This window comes from Oryzias latipes, chromosome 24 (assembly GCF_002234675.1).
Source record: "Oryzias latipes chromosome 24, ASM223467v1".
In the NCBI taxonomy this organism is placed as follows: Eukaryota; Metazoa; Chordata; class Actinopteri; order Beloniformes; family Adrianichthyidae; genus Oryzias; species Oryzias latipes.
In genome coordinates, this window is record NC_019882.2 from 3,554,027 (window position 1) to 3,581,335 (window position 27,309).

At 43.4% G+C, this 27,309-nt stretch overlaps 1 protein-coding gene across 2 annotated transcripts; it reads right to left on the bottom strand.

Annotated features, from left to right (window-relative positions):
- Positions 1-694: 694 nt before the first annotated feature.
- LOC101155396 (B-cell lymphoma/leukemia 11B) lies at positions 695-25,973 on the bottom strand. 2 transcript variants are annotated; one of them, XM_011491454.3, is made up of 3 exons: positions 25,246-25,973; positions 19,144-19,512; positions 695-5,577 (listed from the first exon to the last, which is right to left on the bottom strand). In XM_011491454.3, exons 1-3 carry the CDS (start codon positions 25,307-25,309, stop codon positions 3,518-3,520), a joined length of 2,493 nt encoding a protein of 830 aa, XP_011489756.1. In that variant the 5' UTR covers positions 25,310-25,973; the 3' UTR covers positions 695-3,517. The 2 variants fall into 2 exon arrangements, with proteins under 2 accessions (XP_011489756.1, XP_004083446.1); XM_004083398.4 differs by having other exon boundaries at positions 19,144-19,515.
- Positions 25,974-27,309: the final 1,336 nt, after the last annotated feature.

Genomic DNA, 27,309 nt, shown 5'->3' on the forward strand with positions numbered 1-27,309 from the left:
CACTGTGTCCTTACCAACATGTGCAATGTTTGGTTTGAGAAAGTGCACTCTCCATTAATGCAATTCCATTACACATGTTTATCATATTTATATGCGGGCATATTAGTGTAATTAAATGTTATTATTTACAAGTGCAATACTACTTCACTCTATGGTCACCAGCACAGTCTCATGTTGTCCTTCACAGACACTTTTAGACGTTGTTTATTTTTTTTATTTTTTTTTATTGTATGTTAAAATGTATTTTTATTTCTAATCCTGACTTTTATACATTATTTAAAGACTTGCTCTAATGGAAATTGTGTTTAAACATGTTCTTGTAGCACATTCGTCATTACGGAGGACATATATAAAAAAATGAAGGATTAAAATGACATTTCTAAGTATTTCTCTATTCTAATCGTAGAGAATCAGGAGCAAACGTCATTTGAAAAAGCTTGTAGTTGTTAAAAAAAAAATACAATCGGCAGGCAAAAAGCTCCCATTGAGGCATACAACGATAATAGATTAAATGCTTGTCAAATGCATGATTGTAAAAGGATGTGAGATTTTAGATGGACTCACCTGGTCGCTAATATTCAGTAGTATATCTGTAAATACAAAAAAAAAAAAAAAAAGATTAAGAGGAAGTTTTGAACCTCTTTTAGGTGCTTTAGAAGAAGAAAGAATAATAATAAAAATGAAAAATAAGTTCCATCATAGAGCAATTGCAACATTTATTGAAGTGTTGGCTTTTTTGTATTGATTTTTCAACACATTACAAAAATACATATATGTTCAAAACAGCAGATGTGTACTGTTTTGAAATGACCTTTTTCCCCCCCACAATGATGCACTCCCTCCCCGCCCAAAAAAAAGGAAGAAAAACCAAAGGGAAAAAAAAATGTACAAAGAGTGTTAGTGAAAGTTGTGAAACGCCAAATATGAAAATGTATTTAAAATTACAGTTCTAAGTGCCATCACAAGACCTTCAACCAAATAGGAGGAAAGAAAGCATCAAAACAAAAATGGCCATGAATGTCTCCTAAAATGTATCTGGCAAAACAAAACAAAAAAAAGGCCATTGTATTCTCCAGCTGAAGGTTGCTTCTTCTCATTCCAACAACTCTATTTTACATCCATGATGGGTAGCTTTAAAACAAAACAAAAAAAAGTTATTTTCAACAGCTAAGATAAAAAGAAACACAATAAAAAAAATCTTTCATGATTTGGCAAAAATTACAATAAAATAAAAAACATCCATACAGTGAACAAGCAATCAAACAGAAACATACTCATGTAGATAAAACCCCTCCACCAGGATAATACACAAAAGAAAAATGCTATGGCGGTCAAATAAATTGCAAGAATATTGGAGAAAACAATACTTTTATCATTATTTTAAAACACTAAACACAGAGTCTTTCATTAATGGCATACTTCAACAATGTAAACATATTGTCAGACTGAATGTCCATGAGTGACTTGGGTCTCTGTGAGGTTTTTCTTTATGGCTCATTGTGACGATACTCTGACCTGGGAATGACGACTCTCCGTGTTGACAACAGCACCTTGATTGTGACTCTCACACATGTGTGAGCATCCTCTGAGTCTCGCTTTTTGCATTACAAGAAGTCCATAGCTTAAGGGAGTGAGGGGTGGGTTTCATGAAAAAAAAGAAGAAGAAAAAAAATCTGCTTTTAAAGCACGGCAAGTTTTTTTTTTTTTTTTTTTTACATTAAAGCAAAGTGGAAGAGATAAAACCTGAAAATAGGCCAAAGTGGCAGGTCAAACTTCGAAATGATGATTTTCATGTCTGACAACTGCAGTGCTAAAATGAAAGATTTGCTGGGGTTGTTCTTTCATGTGGTTTCGCTGTCTCCCTCCCTCTCACGCTCACTCTGTCTCAATCGACTGGTTTGTTATAAGATGTGGCCAGTAGATGTGCAATTGAGTAGAAAAAAAAAACACATTTCATATGCTTGCAATTTCATTTGAATGACTATTCTCCCTGGTCAAGGTCCTGCTCTCCCTTCCTCCATTTTCTTTCTCACACATCTTCATTTCTCAGTTTCAATCTTTCGGGGGGGGTTTGCTATAAGAATAGCCCGTACTCAAGGTCGTCTGGCCATCCCCTAGTGCAGCTGTGCTCAAAATGATCATAACTCATATGACCTTTTTTTTTTTTTTTGCACCATTTTCATTTCAATGTGTGGAAAATAAAATCCCCAAAGGACACATACGGTCTCTAAATTTGCTACTGGGAGTTGTACCTTAGTCGCCGTTTGGCAAATGAATAGGTTTTCCTTTTGAGAAGACGCTGCTAAAACCAGTTTTTCGCTCTTTGGGAGATGCAGAAATTCGACCCCAAAGAGTTAGACACAAGGATTCAGAAAGTGTTGAAGTAGCTCTTTTTTCTTTTTTTTTCTTTTTTTTTGTTAGGAACACATGGGATGGGTTTGGAGGTAATCAAATGTGCCTGATAAAGAAATAATGTCTGGTAGTCACATGTAGCATATACTGTGGATGATGCAAGCAGCTGGTCCTCTGATTGTTTACATTTAGGCCGTCTATCATGTACAGTCAGGGCTACTTAAACATATAAAAAAGAACATATTTACAAACCATAAACAGGAATGTTCTCCTTCTCACATTAATCACGAGTAGTCTCAACTTAGTCAATACATTAAATATGGTGGTTTAGTCCTACATCAGGAATGTACCAAGCATCAGTTAAGGGTAAATCCACTAAGTGCAACCTTTATTTATGTCCTCGCCGAAGAAAGGACGGCAATACAGTAACTGCATTTTGAAATTATTTCATAAATTGCCATTTTATTTTCTTAAAAAGGACAAATTCCCTGAATAAATTATTAGCAACTTATCAGGTCTTTAAGATAACGTTGGATTTTTAAAATCCAGTACATCGTTTTATTGTCAGGCTGACATTCAGTGCTATAGGCCTGTATGAGGGAATGGATTGTAATCCGCTGCTGCAGGTAATGTAGAAAACAGTTACTTTGTCTTTTAAAAACTCACTGTTTCACACTAATTTACTCTCACAGGATAACAAATTTCCTTAAAGGAAGAAAAAAAAGGAACATTTTCTTTAAGGATGACCTCTTCTCAGTTTTTAGAATAAAAAAAAAAAGGTGTTTTAGCACATTTTAAAACTAACTCCATTTGAAATCCCACAAAGATGTACCTGCACATGCCAAATATCATTACAAAAATCCAATAAATACAGAAATTATTGCACAGTAGAAAGGCTCCTTGGATTCATAACTGAAAAAAATCCTCCAGCAGCTTACCAAGAAGGACCACGTTGGGCCTCCAAGGCAAGTTCTTATTAAAGTTTCTATTTGTTTATATTCTCAGGTGGCAGTTTCTTGGACAGTTTAAAAAAAGAAGATGAACATCAATTAATCAGATTTCTTATGGAGAGAGAAATAATCCAGCCAAGCCCCGCTGCTGAGTGAGTGTAAGGAGTGTGTTTTTGTTGGTGCGCGTGTCTACTGCTTGCTGTATGGTTGCTGGCTTAACCTCTGTCCGCTTGCTCCAGTTTGACCTCACTGGCCATCAAATGTTCACCGTGCCACTTCTTCATGTGTTTCTCCAGCGTGCTGTAAACACTGAAGGGCATGTGGCAGATGTCGCAGCGGTACACCTCCTTTCCGTACTGGCCGTGGGTCTTCATGTGGCGCGTCAGCTTGGAGCTCTGCGCACAGGCGTAGCTGCACAGTTCGCACTTGTACGGCCGCTCCCCTGTGTGGCTGCGTCGGTGGACCGTCAAGTTGCTGCAGTTCTTGAACACCTTGCCGCAGTACTCGCAGGTGTCGTTCCTCCTCTCTTTGGAGCTGGGAGGTCTACCGGGTCCGGGTCCCCGCAGGAGATGGGGGGTGCTGCTCCCGCTGCGCCCCGAAACACTTCCGCCCTCGATCAGCTCTCCGGGTGGAGTGGAGAAACGCAGGCTTCCAGTCTCAGAGGACGAGTGTTCGGAAGAGGTGGCGAACGGCGACTGCCGGGAATCTGTGAATCCCAGGAAAGGTTCTCTAATGAAGTGGCGCGACGCTGCGTAGCCAGCCAGCAGCTGAGAGTAGACATTTTCTGGGGAGATCAGCGGTAAGGTCGGGGGCATCTCCAGCTGTTCTTTCTCTATCTTGATCCTCTTGTTGTTGGAGGGACTTGAGCTTGTAATTGGGGTCGGCCGACGCTGGAACAGCCCGGGAAAGGAATTTGCTTCAGATACACTGATCCTGCCGTTCATCTGGGGCCTGGGATCTTCCTGCTTCTCCCCCTCCCTGTCTGGCTCCCTCTCATTCTCTCTTTCAGCCTCATCCCTCTCTCCACCATCCCCATTTGGCTGCCTCTCCAAGCTTCTCTTGTTGGGGTTAATTCTCAGGTGATTGTCCAGGTGGTTGTACGGGTGGAGGATGCCCACACCGCCGCTGTCGTTGACTCTGTCTCCGCCCAGCGCCTTCACTTCAGGAGACTGTCTGGGGCCGTTCTCCCTGTTCTGCCCGAATTCCTGGGAGTCGTCGCTTAAGTTGGAATCTGGCCGACTTCCGTTCCTTAGCTCTTCTTCTTCCTCCTCTTCCTCCTCCTCTTCTTCTTCCTCTTCTTCCTCGTCCTCCTCATTGTCCATGCCCAACCCTCTAGGTTCACCGTCCCTGTTTTTTTCTTCCCCCTCTCCTCCTTCTCCTCTGCCTCCCTGTTCAGGAGAGCCTGAAATAGTCCCAGATTTGTTGTGCATGTGCGTCTTCATGTGCCTCTTCAGCTTGCTGGCCTGGGAGCAGGCGTGATCGCACAGGTGACACTTGTATGGCCGCTCTCCCGTGTGGCTGCGCCTGTGGACAATCAGGTTGCTCTGGAACTTGAAGATCTTGCCACAGAACTCACAGGATTTGGCTTTGGCCTGGGCCTGGTTCTGACTATGTGGGTCTGGAGGACTGGAAGAGCTGCGTCTGCTTTGGGGGGTGGGCGGCTGCATTGGAAATGGGAGAAAACCTGGAGGCTTGGCCCCGGGTTGGAAAAGTGTAGGACTCAAGAGCCGGTGCATGGGGGGCACGCGGTTTGGGGAGAGAGGAGGAGTGGGCCCACCGTTATTGGTTGTGTTACCTGCCAGCTCCCTCAATCGACGGGAGAAATCCATGGAAGGGGGCTCCATGGGGGTCATTCTCATCACTCTCTCAAAGGCACTGGGATGCTGCGACAGCAGCCCCATTTCCTCTGGACCCAGCCGATCCATTGGTGCCCTGGGGGGTGGTGGGGGGCTCACGAAAGGTGGAGTTGCAGGCAGTCGGGTTTCCATGTACCCCGGAGGAGGGTGGTGGTCCCTGAGCAAGGGCGCAGCCATGCGAAGGAGGTGGAAAGGGTTGCTTGTGTCACCGAGGAAAGTTGGGAGAGGGGAGCGGGGCAAAGCGTCGGCCCCTGGGGGGGGAGGCAGAGCCATGCGAGGGGTGAGTGAACAGTTGGCTAGATGGTTGTCAAGGTAGATGCGGATGCCGTGGATGTTCTGGGCATGCTGAAGCAGGAACCAGGCACTGGTGAAGGTCTGCTTGCAGGTAGTACAGATGTAGCTGGATGGTTCGTCTTTATCTGTTGGAGAAAGAAGGAAAGAAACTTATTTAGAACAGTGATCCCCAACCCCGAGCCGTGGACTGATACCAGTCTGTGGGACAGTTGGTACCGGGCCGTAGAAAAAAAACACAACAAACATTGTTTCTGAAGGCGGTTTTGTTTTTAAAATCTATTAGATTCTCCCTACCACGTCCGACTCATTCTTGACGCAACAAAAAACAAATGTATTTGGAAAGTTTCTTTTGTCAGAAAAGAGCCAGTGGGGAATCAGAAGAAATAAAAGAACGCTGCATTTAAAAGACAAAAACCATGAGATTTCACTCCAAATATGGATAATTATTCAGTATTTGTCCTTCCCTTTTTGTACATTGGTGCGGAACTCGTTCATTGATTTTGAAATCTTATTATAAGATTTCTCGTTAAGTAAAAATGATCAGACAATTTCACTACTTTCTAGTTATTGTCTTCTTCAGATAATTGTTCTCTTCTAATTTTTAGGCCACCTCTTTTTGCAGTGCACCTTAAAAGTTGTACAAAGTTCATTTTTTTAGCTTCCATGTCACATTTTATTGGTTCCTACACATCTTGTGTACACATACAGGTTAAACCAGCTGCAGATATTTAACACACTTTACCCCCTTAAAAAGTTAAGGGAAACTGGAAGCCAAAAAAAATAAAACTAAATCCGATGCTGACATTAGCTTAGTACAGGCCGGTCCATAAAAACATTGTCTGGCATTAGACCAATCTGTGGTCTGAAAATGGTGGAAGACCACGGACTTAGACCACAAATAAAATAAACCATAAACCGTAGAGTTGTGTTTTGAAATCTTTATTTTTTACCTTTACTTTTCCATTTTGCATGTGTTAGAAGGCTTCATGCGTCTACAAACTGACATAGGTGACAGGTATTGCCCTGGGCTGTGACATATTATGCAAATTCTCCATTCTCTGCCAGGCTTTAATATACAAATCAATTTTGTCTTTTCTGTCATTTCCATATGGAGACAGAAGAACCGAAAAGGGTCACATGGAGCAGAAATATAGGCGGCAGTGGTGAGGTGAGAGGAGGCATCAGACACAAGGAGGTTGGTAGATGTAAGACAATAAAAACCCTTTCTGGTTTTGAACCACCCATCTGCATCAAACAGAGCTTTACGTCAATGATGTAGGAGTGGGTACAGTAAAAGTTTGTTGTGGCTGCGCGCTCATATATACACAGAACTGTATGTCACTCTCTGACAAATTACCCCCTTAAATGGAGGGACTTAATAATGCCAAATGAATCCATCAGTCACTGTGGCACAGCCCTGTCAGAGCTTGTGACTCACAGAGACGGCTTTGCTGGAGATTCATCTAATTCAGTGCAGAACGGCCCTGCAGGAGCATTTCCACAGTGCTTGCATCTGCATCTACTTTACCATCACTGGCTACCGCAAGAGGAGTCAAGTTGGTCCGGTCCTCTTAAAGCCTGAAGCCCAGAGGGGCGAGTTAAGCTAAGCCAACGTATCATGTGATCAAGAAATGCTCTTTAAGATGGCGAACTGCCTCCAAGCTAGCCTTTGTTGGCGAATGTAAAACACAAGGCAGACACTCATACAAGCTCAGGACTATTTCCGTCATTGTTCCTTGTAACAGTCTTGGACTCGCAGAACAGATGAGTGAACACTGATGTGGGATCAATGTCTGCTACAGGAAGCTGCTTTTGGCGTCTAGATTGGTTTGGCTTTCCTCTGGGGAGAAGGGGTCAGAGAACCTTAATGAGGGGCTCATTTACTGATTCCGTTGGTTTTTCCTCCGCTATTAGCGGCGATCTGGTGTTGTCGTCCCCCTCGCTGTTTGTGTGGGTCGGGACCCGCGTGAGAACGCGCGTGGATGTGTTTCCTGCGTGTATGCGTGGGGCGAGTGGCGGGCTGCCTGCCCGTGTTTAGTTTGGCTGAGCTTCACACAGCCGCTTGGCAGCAGAAAGCTGGACAGCTTAACAGCTTGGACGGGGAGAAGAGAGCCAGAGACGGAAGGAAAGAGGAGGAGGAGGTGCGGCGTAAAAGGAGAGGTGGAGGGACTCTGAGGGGCCACATGCATGCCCCCCCCTCTGGGAGAAAAAGTCAGTTCATTTATTTGGGGGGATCGATATTAAATTAGGACACGAGAGACGGATGGATGATCTAACTTGTGCATGGCTTCTCCATCTTATCTGCATTTTTCTGTCTTTTCTTCTCCTAATCTCCGCTTAAGGCCATCAGCTCCAGCAGCCCAATCAAACACCCGCAGCCCCCCACCATCACAGCAGTGCATTTGCATCTTGTCATATCTTACACAGACGTGCCATATGCTGTTAAAGGAAGCGTGGCAGCTAATAGAGTGGCAGCTGCCTAATGACAGCCAAAGATAAATTTCATCAACTTCCCAAACAAGCAAGCAAGAAGTGGGGGAGGGGGAGGGGGGCAGAGTCAAAGAAGGGAGAAATGGATGGATAACTTGCTGCCACGCTGAGAGCCCCACTGACCAATAAAAGCCTTCATTAAGGAATCATGTTGGATCGCGGCGTAGTTCACTTTGTGGTAATTACAGCAGTCTGCCTGAAGCACGGGCCTCCGCTGACCGCTGAGGTCAACTACCAGTTAGAAAAGCAAGAATCTCGCGTCCGCACACGCTCACTGATGCCGGACCTAATCAGCCAATTTACTCCGCCACACTATATGCACACAAACCCGCCACACGCGTGTGAATGAGGCCGGCATGAGAGGTTAACTGAAATGGAGTCGCAGCAGGATCCAGTAATGCGCCACGCTACATTTTGTCGTTTTGCCAGCAATTTGTGAGCCTTTTATTATGATGGAATTCACCTAAAATGGACTACCGGTTATTTTTCTGCCCAGGTGTTCAGTCTGGCAGACCTGGCAATGAAACCAGAAGTCAGACCGAGAACCAGCTCAGGAGGGCAGCAAAAAAAAAAAGGGCTGAGGGCCAGGAGGCCTGGAGGAAGTTATTAAAGCACTGGCACATGCGTGGAGCCGAGGTGGGCAAGTAATAATGCTCTCCTTCTCCCCTGGATTTCTTTTTTTTCTTCTACAAAACCACCGGGCCAATTAACCCAGTCTTCAGGGACTGAGATCTGAGCTTTACATCAGATTTTATTCTTTCCAGATTGCCTTTTATGGCCATTATTTGGCCCTAAAAAGGTACAAACAAAATGCCAGTGAATGAAGGGGGCTGAATGAAGAGCCATGGCATTGACTGTTTGCATATGGCCAGTGAAGCTAAAGTCATGTAAGGCGAATAAGCAGACATGTGGATTTGTCCATCCTTTCTGCCTCCAGTCTCAGTCTGATTTAGATTATAAAGCCCCATGTTTGAGGGGGTTGACTTTAGAGCAGTGGTCTCCAACCTCCAGGCTGCGGACCGGTACCAGTCCGTGGTGTAGTTGGTATGGGCCGCAAAGAGAAAAGAAAAAGTAATCTTAATTCTTTGTTTTTGTGTTGCTGCACTTTATTTATAATCCCACTCTGAAGGAAGTTTTATTTTGAAAAAATACTGGGTTCTCCCCACCACATCCGACTCAATCTTGACGCATGTCAAGTCGCTCGGTGACGTGTCACAATTCCATCCAGTACGTCCTTAAATCAAAAACACCAAGCCAGCAAAATAATCAAAAAATGAAGAAAAAAAAACTATTTGGAAGGTTTTTTGATTGCACAAAAGGGACAAATAGGAAACAGAAAAATAGCCTTTGACTTCAAAATAAAAGAAAGTTGCATTTAATAAACAAAAAGCAGGAGTCTTCACTACTAAATATAGATTTATCGTGACAGTTGTTCCCACACACCATAATAATAATGCATAATATTCAGCATTCGGGTGTTTGTTACAAGGATGTTGCTAATAAAGTTGTTCAAAACGGTGCATTTAGACAATACCAGATTTGGCAACGTTTATATCACATTTTATTGGTTCCTAAATGAAATCTACTGCAGATAATTTCGAGGATGAAGTTAAACTTTCCCCTCAAAAGTTGAAGTTGGTAGCTGAAGAAAACATTTCGGACGCACCACAGAGGAAGTTTGGGAAAATGTCTTCTGATGTTAAACCGGTCTGAAGTCTGTGAAAGGCTATAGACTATAGAAGAAAGAAACAGGAGATTCCTAGCTGAGAGTCTTCATCGTGGGATAATAACAAGTTTGCTCTAAAGCCAAAAAAACAATGCATGATGGGAAGATAGCAACTTCTGAATGCCAGACCACTTCTTCTGCGTATCTGAAGAGTTATAAGGTGAATTATTTGGCACACAGCAGATTAAAGCTGCTTTAATGTAGGAGCAAAGGCCGGCACAGGTGCCTGTTGTTAACAAGGTGCGGATGTGCTGCAGTAGGTGTCACATGCGCGTACGTGCACTGCAGCATTCCTGAGCCTCGCTGTGCAGTACATTCCGACAAGGGCGCCACGGTAACGACAGATTTGCATACAGAACAAAGCATCTAGCAGGTTAGGCCACTGGGACAGAAACTTGCCCCTGCAACTCCCCCCCCCCCCTTCGTACACATCCATGCACCAGCCTTGGGACTACGTGCAATTACACCTGTCAGGGGTTAGCTCCTCTGCTGGCGGAGCTCCTCATTAGCATGGCTGTGATCTAGGGGTCCCCAAGGGGATCCAGCCTCCTCACCTCACTCCCTGACCCCCCACCTCAGCCCTGTCTTTTCACAACACCTTACTGTTCCTCCGCCTCTTCTTATGCTCGTCTCCCCTCTCCTCTGATGGCTTGTTTGTCATCAAAAGGGCCAATCAGGACAGGCGAGGTCGCAGGATAAGAAGGAGCAGTAAACTGCAGGAAGGTTCCCATGTTGCACACATGTACAGAAAATAAGGAGACAATACGGAGGGTGGCAGGACAGTGGGCAGGGGGTGAGACTCCCACACAGTGTGTGACTGGCTCCATGCTAACTCAAACCAGCTTAGGCCTGCTAACCGCACACATCTGCATGTGCTTGTGTGTCTGCAGCCAATATGACCAGCTGAAATGCCTGAGAGACGCTTTACAGGAAACAGTGCGCTTTAAATCGATTTTCTGTAGAATTCTTGCACAAAATATCGAATCTTAGTTGACTCTTGACTCTCCTGGTGGATGCACCTGCACACAGTATCTGGCTACTCCACCCTGACCCGCTTGGCTCCTAGGATGTAGGTCAAAGGAACAATAAAAGGGATCAGGTAGCTCCAACAACATTTGGAAACAGGGCAGCTACGTTAGCAAGGGCACAGAGGGAAGGCTGCAAAAAAGTAACAGGCAGTAAAGATCCTTCAGGTCAGGTTTCTGCACAAGTCAAAAGTAGAAAAAAAGTCAGAAAACGTGTTAGCAATGCTGGTCGTGCAGTTTTTCTACTGCCTGAGTCTGTTCTCGCCACGCGCACCAGCGTTACGTGTTTGACGGGGAATCCCATACATGTGAGGCCGGTTTTGGGTCATGTGACATTGATAAATGGTCACAAAGAAAGAGTCTGTTTAAGGAGGGCATTTAAAATGAAAAAATAAAATTAGTTTCAAGTAGAATTGTGCTTTATTTAATATTAATCTACTTTTTAGCACATAATGAGGAGTAAAATGTGTTTGTTTTTTTAGCCAAAACGCCTTGTTTTTGTACATTTATTCCTTTTAAACTGAGTAGTTTTTATAGGAAAAAAAGTAATAGAAACTATTTTTTATGATAGATCACTTTTTTGTTGCACACACAACACTGTCTTTGATGTTTTGTGTTGTTTTTCTTAAAATTAACCAGCCTAAAATAGTAATGCAGACTGGAAGTGGGTAAAAGAATAAGAAGAATGCCAAATAATTACCTTAAAGAGATTTCAAGAATGCCTCCCTCCATGCAAAACAAAACAATAGGAATAGAAAATTACACAACGCAATTTTTAGCCCTTTAAACTGTCCTGACAGAAGCATTGCAGCTTTATTGTGTGTTTGTTTTTTTGGTTATTAAAGAAGACAAATCAAATGATCTAATCTTTCCTTTTTATTGCAATCTTTTGTACTTAAAAAGCCATTTGAAAAGTAATAATTTCTTATGCACACGTTTGCACGGCTCTGGATTACAGCATATTATTTAAAATATTGACAAAGCTAATGTTTAGAAGTTTTAAATTGGAGTGGCAGGACAAAGTAAAACCTTACCAAAGTCGTTTCAAAAAATGAACACAACACTGCGAAAATTCTTTTTGATTTTCTTTAAATAAACAAAATAAAAGGTACTAGCAAGAACTTTTACTTCAAGTCACTAAGACATGTTTTATCAAACTATGATCAGAAAATCTTATTTTTGTTGTGAGACAGAAAATAAGATGATTTTCTTTTTTTCCGCTTAAGATTCAGTCTTTGCAGTGCAACAATAAAAATAGGAATTCCCACTTTCATCAGACCTCCTACTCTTTTAGCAAAGTCCTGTGAATATTATAAAGTCTCCCCTGATAAGACAGGTAATAATCATAGCCTTTGTAAATGTAGAGTAATGTAATGTAATGTGCTTCCCCCCTCTTTGATTTTTCTTTTCACTCATTTTCATGTGTTTATGAGGTCTTGTTGTGATCCAGTCATGCCAGCAGCACAACATCATTAGTGTTGCAACGGTCGTGTCTCCAGGGGAATTCTGTTCTCTTGCTTCCACGGTAAGTGTCCTGAAACATACCCAGGTGTGTCAAACGGTCTCCTGTCTTGTCTCTGACACATACTCTTATATTCTGCCACTCACACACAATTGCAGGCATAAATCTAACACCCGGCACATATTTATGAAGTGACACCATGCGGCTGGATTTCGCCCCGGGGCCTTTCCCTCTGGCCTTGGCCTCTTTTTCTTTGTCTTTCTCCTTCTAGTTTCTATCTGCCCTTCTCGTTCTCTGTCTGTCTACGGCTGTTATCGCGCTGATACATTTCTCGCTGCTGGCACAGCTCCTACATAGCTGATGGTTAAAGCAAGCTTTCATCTATCTGGAGCCTCCAGGACACACACATAAACACACTCTCACATTGGTACGGGCCAGCGCTGCCCCGCCAGACCACAGGCCCAGACAAGCTCCGCTGGCACCAATCAGCCCTGATAACATCTCAGACTTTATTTCATTTTGGCGTGTGCAGCTCTGCCCTGGGAAAGACCAGGATGAAGAAGCTTTCTGGGAAGGTTTGGATTAAGGCAACACACTTGACCTTGAAGGTATCTCCAAAAAAATGATCCAAATGTTTTATCTTAATGCTTTGTCTTTAAATCTTTAAAACCAACTTTTTTTTTCTTTTAAATTAATATTTAAGTGAGCCGAAATGATACATTTTTGTATCAAGCAATGGAAAAAGTTTGAGCACGTTCATAAAAAGTGGCCAAACTTAACAAACTGTTTATTAAATACTAGAAATGACAAAGAAAAATGAAAGTTTCAATGACCTTTACGGCGAAACTTTCAACTTTTCCAACCTTTGTGCAGCTTTTGCTGCCTACGGTAAACCGTAAAAAGGAAATTTCTGATCTTTTTTTTTCTTTTTTTTAAAAAGCAGCCTGAATCCAGATGATGTCTTTGTCTGACGTTTTTTTTCTCGGGGTAATTGCTCAAGAGGAATAAGTGGACAAAATAAGGGAGAGTTGTAAAAGCACCATGAAAGGCTTTCTATATCTCTTGTAGTGAAGTAACCAGTAAAAAAGAAAAAAAAAAAAATTACAAAGTGTCTTCTCATTTTCTTCTCCTCTATTTGGGCCAAATCAGAGCGGAGCGCTAATAAGATAAGTGGAGAAGAAAACAACTGTGTGGCAAGTTGGATTACCCTGTCTGACAGCATTTTTTTTTTTCAAAAGACGAGCCTTTTTTTTAGCAGAATAGTCTACTCAAAATTAAAAACTTGATCAGATTCCTATTTAACTCTGACTTTTTCAGCTTAAAGATTTGCTTTTCTGCACGGCGCGCCTGTCAAAACGGCCCTCAAACAATCGAAACACCTCGATTATAGCTATTTACATTAGGGAACATGAACACATCCCCACTGACTCACGACGACTGACGGTCTTTAGCAAGAAGTTCTCATCAGCACTTCACTCCAAGCTTCACGGCTTTGTGTCGAGCAGCGCACAGCCATCAACACTCTGCAGGCGGGGACGGGGTGTGAGCTCTCTAATGCCTCTTCAGCGAGGCCGTTAAGGAGCAAAGAGTCCACACATCTGGAAGACACAGTCAGTCAGCACATGCTGAAAGTTAGCAGTGGCGCTCGCAGTCCAAATTAGTGGCGAGTTTTATTCCCCCGCTGTGGTAGGAAAATATCAAATCTGCTGCCATATGAGTGCCATAAAGCTGGCTGTGGAGTGTTTGATGCCTTCATGTGGGAGCCTTTAAGCAGTGTGTGTGTGTGTGTGAGAGCGTGGGGAGATGCAGGCCTTAACAGGAGATGAGAGTCTCTGTGTGCATTCTTGCATATGCTCCGTGAGTGTGTGGTGGGGGGGCTCTTATCGGCGTCCGTGCACGTGTGATTCTGTTTTCCTGCTCGCACATGTGTATAAAGCTGAGCGTGCAGCTGTGCCATTTTAACCGCTCCCTTATAGACCGAGTTGACCCTGCCGCACCGAGCAGACAGACACAAGCAGAGTCAGACAGCCCTCGGGGGTGGTCCCGTCTGAGACGCGGTGTTATGGGCCAACTGCACTGGGGGCCCATGCACAGGTAGAGACACGTCATACTGTAATTTTGCACATAAAAAAAGGTGGTAGAGAAAAAAAAATTGAAGTAAAAATTCGAGAAAAGTGTGTCCATCACCTTCTCTGCACTACAAAAACTGAATCCTGTTTCAAGAAATATTCTGTTTTAATAAAAATAATCTCATTAAGAAAGTTTTTTAATACAAAATTAATCTTAATTTGATGACATATGTCTATAACCCTTTGGCAGATTTTTTTCACTTATTTAAAGGAAAATCTAACAATGGGGGTAAGAATGCAATGTTTTTGCAGTGTATTAACAACATAACTGTGTTTGCGATGTGTGCATGTATGCAGATTATGTGCGCCCAACAAAATACCCAATTTGCTTTTTAATTAATTTGCAACTAAGCATGTTTTGCTTTAACTTTGTATTAGCCCTGCAAGTGCCTACAAGTGGCTTCCTTTCTGCTGCCTGCACAAACAGATCTGCATGCGGCAAAATGCAAAACCAAAAATAATAGTCTGGGGAAAAAAACTCTCCAAAATACAAAACCTAAATATTATACATGCGCACAAACTTTTAAAGTTTTCTTTAAAAAGCTTCAGTTTAAAGGCTGGCGTACGCCCTAAAAGGGGAAATTTGCCACCAACAGAAAGAGAAACGGGCGGGCGAATTAGAAGAAAATAGACACATGCCCTCCAGCAGACATTAGATGAATTCCCCTGCACACACACTCAAGCACACACATGGACACACTACCTACACAACTCCCACCATGTGACCCCTAATCACAACCTCAGAGCTTGGACATCAAATGAAGTAAGTTAAAAAAAAAATCATCAGGAGTAATTAACGCATTTTCATATGCAAATGTGATTAATGCAAAACTACAAAGTCATTATGCAAATCGACTTTTCCTTGAGCCTCAGTGCAAATATTCGCCGCTCAAATCAGGGATCAGTCTCGCCATCTTTCCTTTTTTATCTCCCACCCTTCTCCCTTTTGCTCTCTTGGAGGAGAGATAATGTGTAAGTAGCATGTGAAGTTATTTCTAACTCACGCAGAGTGTGTGTTTTCATGCGATGGGCCGGGGCTATGGCATTACGCCGCCTGCCTACTGATTACTGGCTGCTTGGCACTGGAGCGAGACGGGGAAGCCGGCGAACAGAGGAAGGTATGAATATGCAAAAGCCTGATTGCTTTTCATGATTAAAGCCTATTTAATATGGAAATGAGAGCAAGCCAGGTGATTAAAGGAGCATTGGGTGGTGGGGCAAAAAGAAATAAAATAAAAAAAGAAAAAGACAAGCAGGAGAGTAGAGGAAGGAAGGAAGACCTTTAAATTTGAACGGATGGAGAGAATCAAAAAGTGCAGAGTTGGACCTGTGTCAGTGCACAGGTTGCTTTTTTCTTTTGATGCGTTCGTTAGGTACACCACACTCCGCTTCATCAGGAAACCAGTGACTCATTTTAAGTGAAAAATATATCAGTCGTTACCCATTAGCACAGAATAAAAGCAGATCTTTATCGCGTCAAAAAACTGGACGTAACACACTTTCGCATTTGCAGATGTGACTGATCTTAAGTGGCATTTATCTCATTTCAATCCTTTAATCTAATTGAGCGCCACTTTTTTTTGAACAGCCCCACCCCCCACCCCAACCAAAACCGAAACTCCAGAACAATGAAAGAAAAATCCTCCTCAGTTTGCAAAAATGACAGCAGCGAGATCAGAATAAGAAAATTTCCTCCACAAACAGGATGTCATGATTTGATTGGGGGGGTGGGGGTGGGGGGTCAAAGCACGGCCAGGGTCGTCTCAGCAACAACCTCTTATTTGTGCGATGACACACATCATTTTTCACAGACACTTCACGTGCACAAATTCCTCCACATGCATTACCATACTTTTACAAAGCCCACACATCCTGCATGCATCAGCAGGAGGATCTCTGGAGATGCAGGGTGGAGGGAGGGGGGGGGCATTTTTCATCTACTTCCCACCAAAAAAAAAACAACAAACGTGAGGCTTCCAGTGTGTTTGCACCTCTTGGGTTCGGATCTGCTGGCCTGGCTGCATGTTTGCAGTTTAAGCGAGCCGGCTGACAGACAAAGAGGCCAGACAGGATGTTATAAAACACAGCCAGGTGAGGAGAAAATATACAGGGAGGTGGGGGGGAAATATGTTATGTGGGGCTTTTTTAGCATCATTAGGGAGCCCACATTTAGCAACTTTTGGTTTAATTCTAAGCTCTAAGACCTTGCGTGGATGGGAGCGCCAGCGCCTGCAACACTTTGGTCTTAATTAGTCCTAATAAAGTAATCTAATTTGGTTGAAACTTGGAGCTGCCTTGAGTGGTAATCTAATGCATTGAACAAAGCTCTCCTCCTCCCTTTCATTTGAGGCTTGGAGTGCTTTCATGTCCTGTTCTCTTAGTGATAAGACTAACTGACTGCTGCTCTAACAGGCTGACTCACTCCTTCTGCAGGTTTCTCCCTCTGACCAGTTTGACAGACAAAACGCAACATAATGCATCACTTTCAGGAGAATCACTTTGAGCTGCTGCCAGACCGATTAAAGCACTTTTGCAAGAATTTACTGCAAAATCCAGCTCTTTTTTGGCTAAAGACAAAATGACTCTTTTTGTCCTCAAGTTTTGATCTGTGGCCTGACAGACATTTCACCACAGGATTTCTGAAGTGAGCTAAAAAAAAAAAAGAAAGAAGTTTTTCCTGCTTTGGTTTAAATAAAATGTTTGTGCAGACTTTTGCAAGGCATCCTGCAGAGTCTCACAAACCAGTCTTGAAAGTAAAACTATACAGAACGATGCTGTTCTGCGGTAATGTTTCTAACATGAATTCAGGTGTTTCAGCTGCAGCTTCTTCTCAGTGGAGCAAAAGGAAAATTCCCTCTGAAACCAAGAATTTATATAACTTTATCTTTTTAACCCCCAGTATTCCCTGAGTTTGCCAATCACATCAGCTGTTTACAATGAAACCGACCCCCCCGTTAGCTCTGTTTTTATGCACAATTTAACGTTAAGGTTTAGGAAAGATTTTAGCCTTGAAATTTTTGGTTAACATAAGATTTATGACAAATCTATTTAGTTTAGTGGAGCTTCGCCTGCTTTTTTAGACTTTTTCTCAAAGTTTTCACTTTGTATATACATTTTTAAGCTGTCTTTACGTTTTCGATCTTTTGTTATAAAACAAAAACATTTTCTACTGTGAATTAAGTTTTTGTACGTTTTTTTTAGGTATATTGTGGAATTATTGTGTGATATAATAAAAATATATATCTGTGCAAAAAAGCTACTAAAAAGATGGAGGTCAAGCATTTCCACAAAAAGAAAAACTTCTAACTGCTCAAAAAGACCCCAAATTTCTAAGGGTTAAGTAGCTAAAAAGACTATTTTGAATCAGGAATAGATTACAGCTGAATCTCCTAATGTAAAATGTTGATTATGAAATCAAAATAAAGAAGATTTCAATTAAAAAAGATGCAGATCTGGAACAAAGTAGCCACCATGCGATTCAACAAACTGTTTTCTCATTCAATAAATAACTCTAAAAACAGACACCTCACTGTACTTAAATGCAATAAATTTGGTGGTTAACTGGTTATTTCACTTGTATTTAATTAGATTTTGATCAAAAACTAAAGGACTTTTCCTTAACTACTGTGCTGTTCTTCAAAGAAATCCTGTGAAAACAGGCAGGCACAATGTCTGCATACCTGCGCTTTCTCTAACATGCAAATGTGGGTTATTATAAACCTGTTCCACCACGGAGAACATCTTTTTCTAATAACTCTTCGCTTCCAATCAGAAGTGCAGCAACTCTGCAGAGATCCAATCGGAAAACGATTTCGTGCGAGCCCCCTTCTTTGCCCCCTCAACGTGACATAAGGTGCAGCGCGGTGGCGAATTCGGGTTTTACCAAACAGGGTCTCGCCTGGAGTAATCCTGGACAGCCTCATCCACGCCTGGGTACGATGGTGACTGTCTCCTCTGATAACTTTGAATCCCTCTAGCGCTGGCAGTCTACGGGCCTCGTCCCCCACCCTCCCCACCCTCCGAACGCCTTCCCTTTCTCCTCGTAGCCAGATGATCGGCCGTGCTGCTTTATTAATCCCCTTCTCCTCACCGTGCACGCACATGAATTTTAATCAGCTTTCCTAACCTCTTCATATGCTGCAGGATTTCTTTACAAAAAAGAGAAAAAATAAACCTCCACAAACACACACACGTACACACACATTTTCTGGGGGTGGCTCCTCTATCACCTTCTTCCTCGCCTTTCACAATTGGTCTCAGCTGAAGAAGTCCTTCAGGCTTGTGTGTGTTTTTTTTATGTTTGTGTGTGTGATGTTTAGCTGAGAGGAGAGCAGAAGACACACTCAGTGCAGCTCTCAGTCACTCTAATAAAATCATACATTAATCCCTTCTAAAGAGGGATTCTATAAAGAGATCTAGCTTGTCTTGGACGTCTGATGCTACGTTCACACCGGGCTCGGAAGCCATCAAGCAACCGCTTCCAATGAAAAAGTCTGTGAACGCGCATGCGCCTGCTTCTAATGAGGAGTCAAAACGTTCTTGCATCACTATGCAAGTTTTAAACTCTGTTTAGGGGCGTGCATTTGAGCTTTGACCAATCAGAGACTCGGATTTGACTGTGACGTACAGATGGCGTCCTTTTTCGTAACACGGAAGTGCCAACCGGTTGAAAATCGATCATGGAGACATTAATAATTGTGGTTTGTCTTTTAAATACCGGAATAGAGGTGCAAGATTCATGACATTTGCACTGCTTTGACATTTCGGACCAAGCCTCTTCCAACTGTGAGTACCAGCGCTAGCATCGGGTAGAGACAGAGGACAGAGGACATACTTGGTGCAGACTTTTTCATACGTACCTCCTCGTTCCTGCTTGGGGCAAATCCCTTTCGCCGGAGTCAGCCTCCTTTCCTCGTCCTCCTCTCCTCCGGGCGTCACCTGGATCCCCACTTCCACCGGACCCCTCCCCAGATCCAGAGACCTGGCTCTCGGCGAGAAGGGGATGCTCATGACTCCGCCGGCATCTCCCGGTTTGGAGAAGGACTGCGGGCCGATGCCGGGCCCCCGGCATTGACGGCGCTTGTGCTCTATGAAAACCAGGATGTCTCCCAGAGGGAAGTTGGCCTGGCACTGACCGCAGGTCAACAGGTCGTGCTCACCCGATCTCCGGGGGCTGGGTGTGGACGTCCCTGGTGATAGAGAACCCGTTCCAGGCTCATGATTGGCTTCTGCTGGAGAGATCAAAAAAAGAGAGGCTGTTCAGTGATGATCCTCTTATCTGGAATGAACCTCGCTGAAGCATTTTTCATAAAGAGAAAAAAAAAATCGACTTCAGAAACACCTGCATGGCTTATCGGTGCGAGATCTGCGTGGGTGTGACAGTACTGTACACGTTAGTGTGTATCTGCCTGTGTGTTTGTGTGTGTGCGGCCAGGAAGCCATTCATCTCACAGTGCAGGCTGGGTTTCCGGTGAGGGCCTTTGCTGCTCGGAGCTGTCACAGCCAGACGGCTGCCTTCACCACGTGGGAGCCCCAGCTCGAGCACAACAAAGCGTGATGTGAAGGAGGCCGCACCATCATGTCTATGTGTGTGTGTGTGAGTGTGTGTGCATATGAAAGTGGCAGATAGAGGTCTGGACTCAGGTGAGCTTCAACGTATTCTCTACAGACAGAAAATCCATAAAAAGCCAAACCTGAGGTCTTGTTGAAAGGGTAAATCTTCCCCGATCGGACACGGTCATTAATAACCGTTACACATTCTTCCCCCATGCCTCTCCTCTGCTGTGTCCCTCGGCTCAATTCCTCGTGGACAGGCCTCTATTTGTACCAGTACGGAAACCTGCTAAAAGCCCGGAGGAAACCTGAAGCTCCAGAGACTCTGAGGGACGTCTGAGTGAGCGGGTGCCCAGGGAGAGGTGCCGCAGCCTTGGAGAAAGGCGCATAGCAGCCTCCCTCCCCTCCTACTTTCTCCTCCTTTCTTTCCCCAAACATGACACCCTAATAATTGCAAAGATTAGGCAAAGAGGGTGTGTGTTCCTTTGTGTGTAGCTATCAAAGCGGGGGATCCTAAACTGTCTTATCAGCGTCAAAACTCCCCGTCATGAAACTCCAAGATGAAAATTAATAACTAAATTAATAACTTTCTTACCCTTTTTTTTCCCCTCCCATCTCTGATATTTTCTTACCACGGGAATCCCGCCCTCCTCTAAGCCCAATCACCCATCCACCCACACATCTCCTCTCACACACATGTACGTTCCAGTCCTCCAAGTTTGCCCCGGAGTGATGATCCGATGCCAAATATCTTTTCTCTAAATGGTGGTGGGTTCCTGGATGTCTGCCAGATAATTTCCATCTCATAATCTTTGGCAGCGAAAAAGGAACACAAACACACATTTACCTACAGTTCACAGCTTGTGACCAGAAATTTGCACTGGGAAACGCTCGGCCTTTCGTGCCACGCACACACCAGAAAGCAGATTTTCCTTCGACTGCTTTGAAAGCATAACAGGTGGCATGAGAGAGAGACTAAGACGACGAGCTGACAGCCACTATTTGACTGAAACAAACAGAGTGAGGGCTGTTTGCATGGCGTGGTTGAGTAACACGGCCCGGGGGCATCAGGCAGTGAATCAGTGGGAGTCGGCATTGTGACTGTGCCACTGGGACGGCGGTCGGACGCCTTCTTTTCTTTGTGGCTCATCTTTCCCAAGACTCACCTGTGAGAAAACGTGACGCGATGCAAAAAATAATAATATCACAAATAAATGTTGGAGAGCAGCGTGGTGACATAAAAACACAAAATAATAGACTAATGGTGACAGAAGGTGTCTAATTGAACTGTATAAACTCCAACGTGAGAAGAACGCGTTTGATAGGTAAAGAAGTAAAGCTGACATTCTGTCAAACATGCCATCTTCCAGCGAGCGCGTGATGAGAACAATGAAACCCAGCTGTCGACGTTGTTTCTTCAGCCTGGTCTGTGTGTGTGTGTGTGTGTCTCACACAGCTGTATTCACCCAAAGATGGTGCTCATGCTCTGCCTTATCAGGAGTGAGCAAGTCAAGCAGCCTTACAGCACCCCCTATCAGTCTGAGGAGGCCAGAGTAAACCTCTGCTTTTGCTGCTGCTGCTTTTGCTGCTGCTGCTGCTGCTTTTGCTGCTGCTGCTTTTGCTGCTGCTGCTTTTGCTGCTGCTGCTGCTGCTGCTGCTGCACAATCTGGACCAGATGGGAAACCCGGCTCCAGACAATGGGCCTCTTTCATAAAAAGGCTCCATTGATGTAAAAAAGTCAAAAATATTTATATACAAGCGCCTTTTCTAGAAAAGGTTTTTGAATTGTCTTATTTTGGATGTGAATAAAAATGGATGTGATGTGTGTTGATGTCATATAGTTATTAGTTTGAAGATTTATTTAAAAATAAAAAAGGTATGTTAACATCTTTAGCCGTTTTTGACCTTCGAATGTTGAGTTGTGCTTTAAAAAATCAGACAATTGTTGTATCACGAATTACAACTATAATGAAAATTCACCTTTTTTTAACCTTATTCAGATCATTTTAAAAAAATGAGGTAAATGATTGATAGCAGTGTTTAAAATGAAAAAAATACGTATAAGTATAAATATAAAAATATATATATATTTAACGCAAAGTAAGGACGCAAATGCCTTTCTTTGTTTTCACTCCTCCTTTCGCCAAGCTGAAAAGACACATGCACTCCATCTCTTGAGCAAACCCCACTGGGAGAGTGGAGGTACGAATCCCACTGCTGCTGGAAATAAATGACACCAGCAATATTGCAGATGGTTGCAATCAAAAATTCAAACAACACGCGGAACAGCCTATCCCCTCTTGCTCAGCTACCACTGCCAAGGAGAGTTGCAACGCAGTGCACGGCCCGGCCTGTGCGTTTAATTATCTTATCACCATTTAATCTGTAGCAGTCCCGTTTCTTATCGTAAATCTTAGATTATCAGCTTGAAAGTGAGCAAAATGCAGCTCTGCAGCTGACTCTCTAAATTGCCGCGGATGACATGCAACCTTTGAGGCATGACATCAGGAGATATAAATCAAATCCGCCAAACAATTTGAGAGATATAATAATAATAAACGCTTCGCAGGCGTGTTGCAAAACTCACTGAATGCGTTCGGTAATATGAAAATATTGAGGAGAGGGCTGATAAGAAACAGCAATGCCTCACACTAAATCATGAAGCCCTCGTCAGTCATGCCCTGAGAGATTATCCTCCGGTTACCACAAAGTGTGTGACTGTTTACTGTGGTGTTGCGTTGCATACGGTGGGTTTTCTCCTCATCGTTTGACAGCCACATGGGCTGAATAAGGGAAAGAAATACATGAAGGGTTTCACAAGTAGCATGCCAATTCTGGCAGTAAACAGTTATGGCGAGGCGTTTCCACGCCTGGATCCAGAAAGGTTTTTATTTTTTTGTTGTTGCTGAAATTACACAGCCAAGCAGGCAACCTAGACCACTGCGTTTGTAACTGATTTTCTGTCACTAAGCCCAGAAAATGAGGATTTTTTTTCAACGAAAAAGGCCTGAAAGTCAGATTTAACATGGACAAACTGGTGTGTTGCGCTAAAATGATTTGTTTTAAAGGGCTTTACATGTGCAGTCATGCATTCTGAGTGTGACACCCAACGGTTTAAGTGCTGAATTTGTGAGTGTGCATGTTTTCGTCCATGCATACTTGTACACCGAGTTCTGTTCCTCTGCACTTGCACGTTCCTGGATGTCTGGCCAGTCAGGTAGATTTCCAACCCCCTTCTCTGACTTGCCTTCATTGAAATATGCCGATTTTCAGGTTTTGTGTTCTCACAAGAATAGCGCATGACCCATAGGCCCAATGGCTGCAGGGCACGAGGCTACGCTCAGTTACACCGAATAACCCCAGATCTGACATATGCTTGATATATGTCGACACCTTGCAGAAACTCTACTTTATGACTTGCGTAAAGAGATACCTTATGACCGGTGAATTACCGGTGAATTGAAACATTATATAAATATTAAAAGCCACATGTATTCTCAGTTTCTCTCCAGGAAACACAAGTGAAGTTGCAGTGTGTAGCTTTCAGTCGTCCTCCTCACCCCCCCTCCTCCAGCTTTAAGCATGATGTTGGTCCTCTGCAGACCCACCCATCTTAGGGAAACAGCCCCCCTTCAGCATGCTGCCTCCAGATGCTGAATGATAGGTACATTAAAAGCTTTCCATCCATCACAGCTTCTGGTGTGGTACCATTACAAAGACATCCTGCCCGGCTGGCAAACATTATGCAAATACAAGGCCTATTGTGAACACACACAGCATTGTTCTTATTAAAAAAATACAATATGGGAAACTTTCTTTTTTTCTTTCTTTTGTTTGTTCGTTCATCTTCCTGCCCTGCTGCTGCTGCTGCTGCACAGGATCCAAAGCAGAAAGGAATGAAATACCTGCTCAGTCTTGCAGTTTGTGCATCTCAGGTCACTGTCACCGCCTGAGGCCAAAGCTCCACAAACAGTGTATCGTGTGAAAGAACAGGTAGGGCAAGGTTAAGGCCCTCCAAAAACTGGCCCATGATCTACTGTATTTTGAGAAGCGTCGTTTCAGCTGCAGAAGCAGGGGCGTGTTGTGAGCCTCCTAGCTCACGGGTGACTTCTTCAGGTTGGAGATGATTAAAAAGATCTCCAAAAGCAGTCATTACCAGCTTCAGACAAGAACAAATGAGTGCTGGAGACTTTCAACTTCTGCTTTGACGATTCAAGCCGATTCGACCTCTCATCATCAGTGCAGGATCTGAATTTTTTTTCCATCACAGGTAGCTGAGATATGCAACAAAAGTGCACAGCAGCTGCTCTGATGCGGTTTAAACCTCAAAAAGTGAACGCAAGTTTATTTTAAAAAAAAGTGAAATATTTAAAGTGATGATGGAAATTTTCTGACTCAGGGACAAATCCTCTTCACTTTAATTAACTGACAGACAATAAGATGTCAGATCAATATCCACAACATGCCCCTCACTAAAATTAAAGCCTTATAAATGCAAAAGTCCTGCATCAGAGTTTTAAATTCAACAAGGTGATTGGAATGAGGCTTTATCGGCTGGGAGGGGAACACACCTGATGTGTTCTGCACAAAACACACCAGCCAAAGATCACATCAAGAACTTCTGCAATGAATTACTTAGATTAGGCCTCCACCAAATTGGATTTAGGCACAGAGGAGCCGTGGGAGATGAAGGTTAGATGGATTTAATTGATTTAAAATTGGATTATGAGACTTTTTAATCATATGTCGCATGGGGGGGGGGGGGTATACTGTCTGCGCAATTTAATTCCAAGTTTTCCAAAAAATTCGATATTTTTCCCGAAAAAACATTTAATTTAAAAATATTTATTTTTTAAAAAGTCGTTTTTTTTCTACTAAAAAACTGAATATGTTTCGCAATAAGTTTTCAAGCACGAACGTTTCTTAAAATGTTTTCTGATAGTATCTCAAAAATAGACTGAAGGATAAAAATAAACTGCGCGTAACTTACAGAACAGACGAAAAAACAAGAAAAACTTCTCATTAATAAAATAAATGATTAATTAAGAATGTACCACTGGCTGTAAAGTTACTTAATTAAATTAGAAAGAATTTCTAAAATGATGCAAACAGAAAATGAGATGAAACACGCGGAACGCACATGCGTGCATCCAAACGCACGCACAACAAGAGTTAGAAGATCAACTGGGGGTCCACATCAAATTCTGTAGCTTTGGTCCCAAAACAAATCAAGACTCAAATTTAACTTGAAAACAAAACTTTAAGTTATTTTATGTCAAAATTGTTTGTGATAAATCGATATTTTTGCGTCTTAAAAACAATGTTACATGTTTCCCAAAAATCTGCTGAATGATTATTTATTCTTTATTCCAGTCTGATAATAGCGTGGGTTTGTGCGCGTGACTCACCTTGTACGGTCTCTCTGTGCGTCAACGATAAGTGCTGCGGGTTCACCTGCTTGCGGCGGGACATTGCCCCGGCATTTACTCTGGCATCGCCCGGTGAACGGCACTTGGAGTCGGCTTGGACCGTGGTGTCGGTCTGGTGACCTGCTCTCCCCTTCCAGTCGTAGGCTATCCCTCCTCTGTACTCGCAACAGTCTTTCTCTGGAACTTTGACGCGCGGAGGTGCAGCAGCCAAACGGGACGCTTGACCACTTTGGAGGTTTTTTTGAATGGTTTGTTTTGTTGTTGTTGTTGTTGTTTTTTTTTACAAAGGGAAGCAACACCTGGATCAGGCAAGCGCGGGAATCAGAAAGCTTTAAGCCAGCGATGGCCCGTCTTTACGGGGAAAAAAATCATTCAGCTTTTGCACACCCAAAAAAATCCCTGGACTGCCCACCTCTGCGGCGATCGTGATGACAGATGAGGTAAAAGCAGCACTCCAGCGCTGATGGATCCTCCTTCCAGATTTTTTTCTGTTAAATTGAAATCTGTATTTGTTGTGTCTGGGGTCAAATCGCAGCTGTTTGCTTTAGGGTTCCCTACAGTCCTTCCGTCTCAACAATGCATGCTGCGCTAAAATGACCCTTTGGCACTGGCTCCTCCTGCGCGTTTTGGCACCGGTGCGCGGCACGGCAACTCTTGGCTCTGGTAGCAGCAGTCGTTGATTGAGAGAGAAAGAGAGACACACACGCACACACACGCACACACAAACACAGAGGCGAGAGAGAGAGAGAGAGAGAGAGAGAGAGAGAGAGAGAGAGAGAGAGAGAGAGAGAGAGAGAGAGAGAGAGAGAAAGGGACCACGCGCGAACACGAGACACCTCCTCCTTTTCTTCCAGCCAACTGAGGTCCGATGTTTCCCGGTTTCTTTTGGGGAGGCTAGTTCTTGTTGACTCACGTCGAAAGGTTCTCTGTTTGGGACGTGTGTGTGTGTGTGCGCGCGCGTGCCAACCCAGGTGGTGCGTGCTCAGGCTTGTCTCCGCTTTTGTAGGATTCAAGTTCAAGTGCTCCGAGCAGACGCGCGCAGGGGGCGGACAGCGCACGGACAGCTTCTTCTGGGCTCACAGAAGTAATCCATTTAACAGTTTTTTTAAGTTAATCCGTTCGTTTAAACGTTTATTTGTGGGGATTTAAAGACAAAATAGCAAGAAGAATTTGACTTTGTATTACTCCTACACACCAAAATTCACATTTCTGCAAATATTGTCTGTTGGTTTTGATATAAGTGACGTCACAAAAGTTCCATCTGACTATTTTAAACGCTCCTGCACACAATTATGGACAGTATAATGCACATATGTCCACAATATATTTCAAAACTAAAGGTGATCATGCCGCAGGATTGTTTGTTCGGATGATTGCAGCTTGTTGCGAGGCAACACTACCCTCTGTTGGCACAGTCGGGAGACAAATCCAACCTGTTTCAGTCCCTTTACTCTGTGAAGCCTCCTTGAAGTACCATTTATGATATTTAGACTCCAAAAGAGTCCTTGGAGCAGATCATTCTCGCGTGGCACTAATGGGCAAAATCATCCTGCACATTCCTGGCTGCATTCATTCAGATCCTCCATATGCACACTTGTACACATCACAGCTGAACTTCACAGCTTTCACATACAGTTCCCACTTGCGTTGCTCTATAATTTGGTTCCGATAGTTTGTTGAAAGAAAATAAAAGCCTCTTATGGCCATTTAAAGTTAGGCAGAGAAGTGCGCAGCTATAGCAATACATTTCAGAGCCTGCCATTAATAAAACATGCTGGGCAATTTTAAGAGCATTAAAAGTTAGATTGCTTCAGGGCAGGCCTGGGAGACTTTCAGAGTAGTAATTATTTATATAAATGAAATGTCATCTCAGCTCTGGCTCAAGGAGACATAACCTCAGCAGATGCCACATGGAAACACGGTGGCACGGCGGCGATCTTTCTCAGATCGGCCAGGCGTGTTGTGAAGCCCTAAGTGGAGGAGGGCAGAAATTTGGTATTTATGTTACAAGAAGCTTCTTCCTCCTCCTGTGGAGTTCAACAG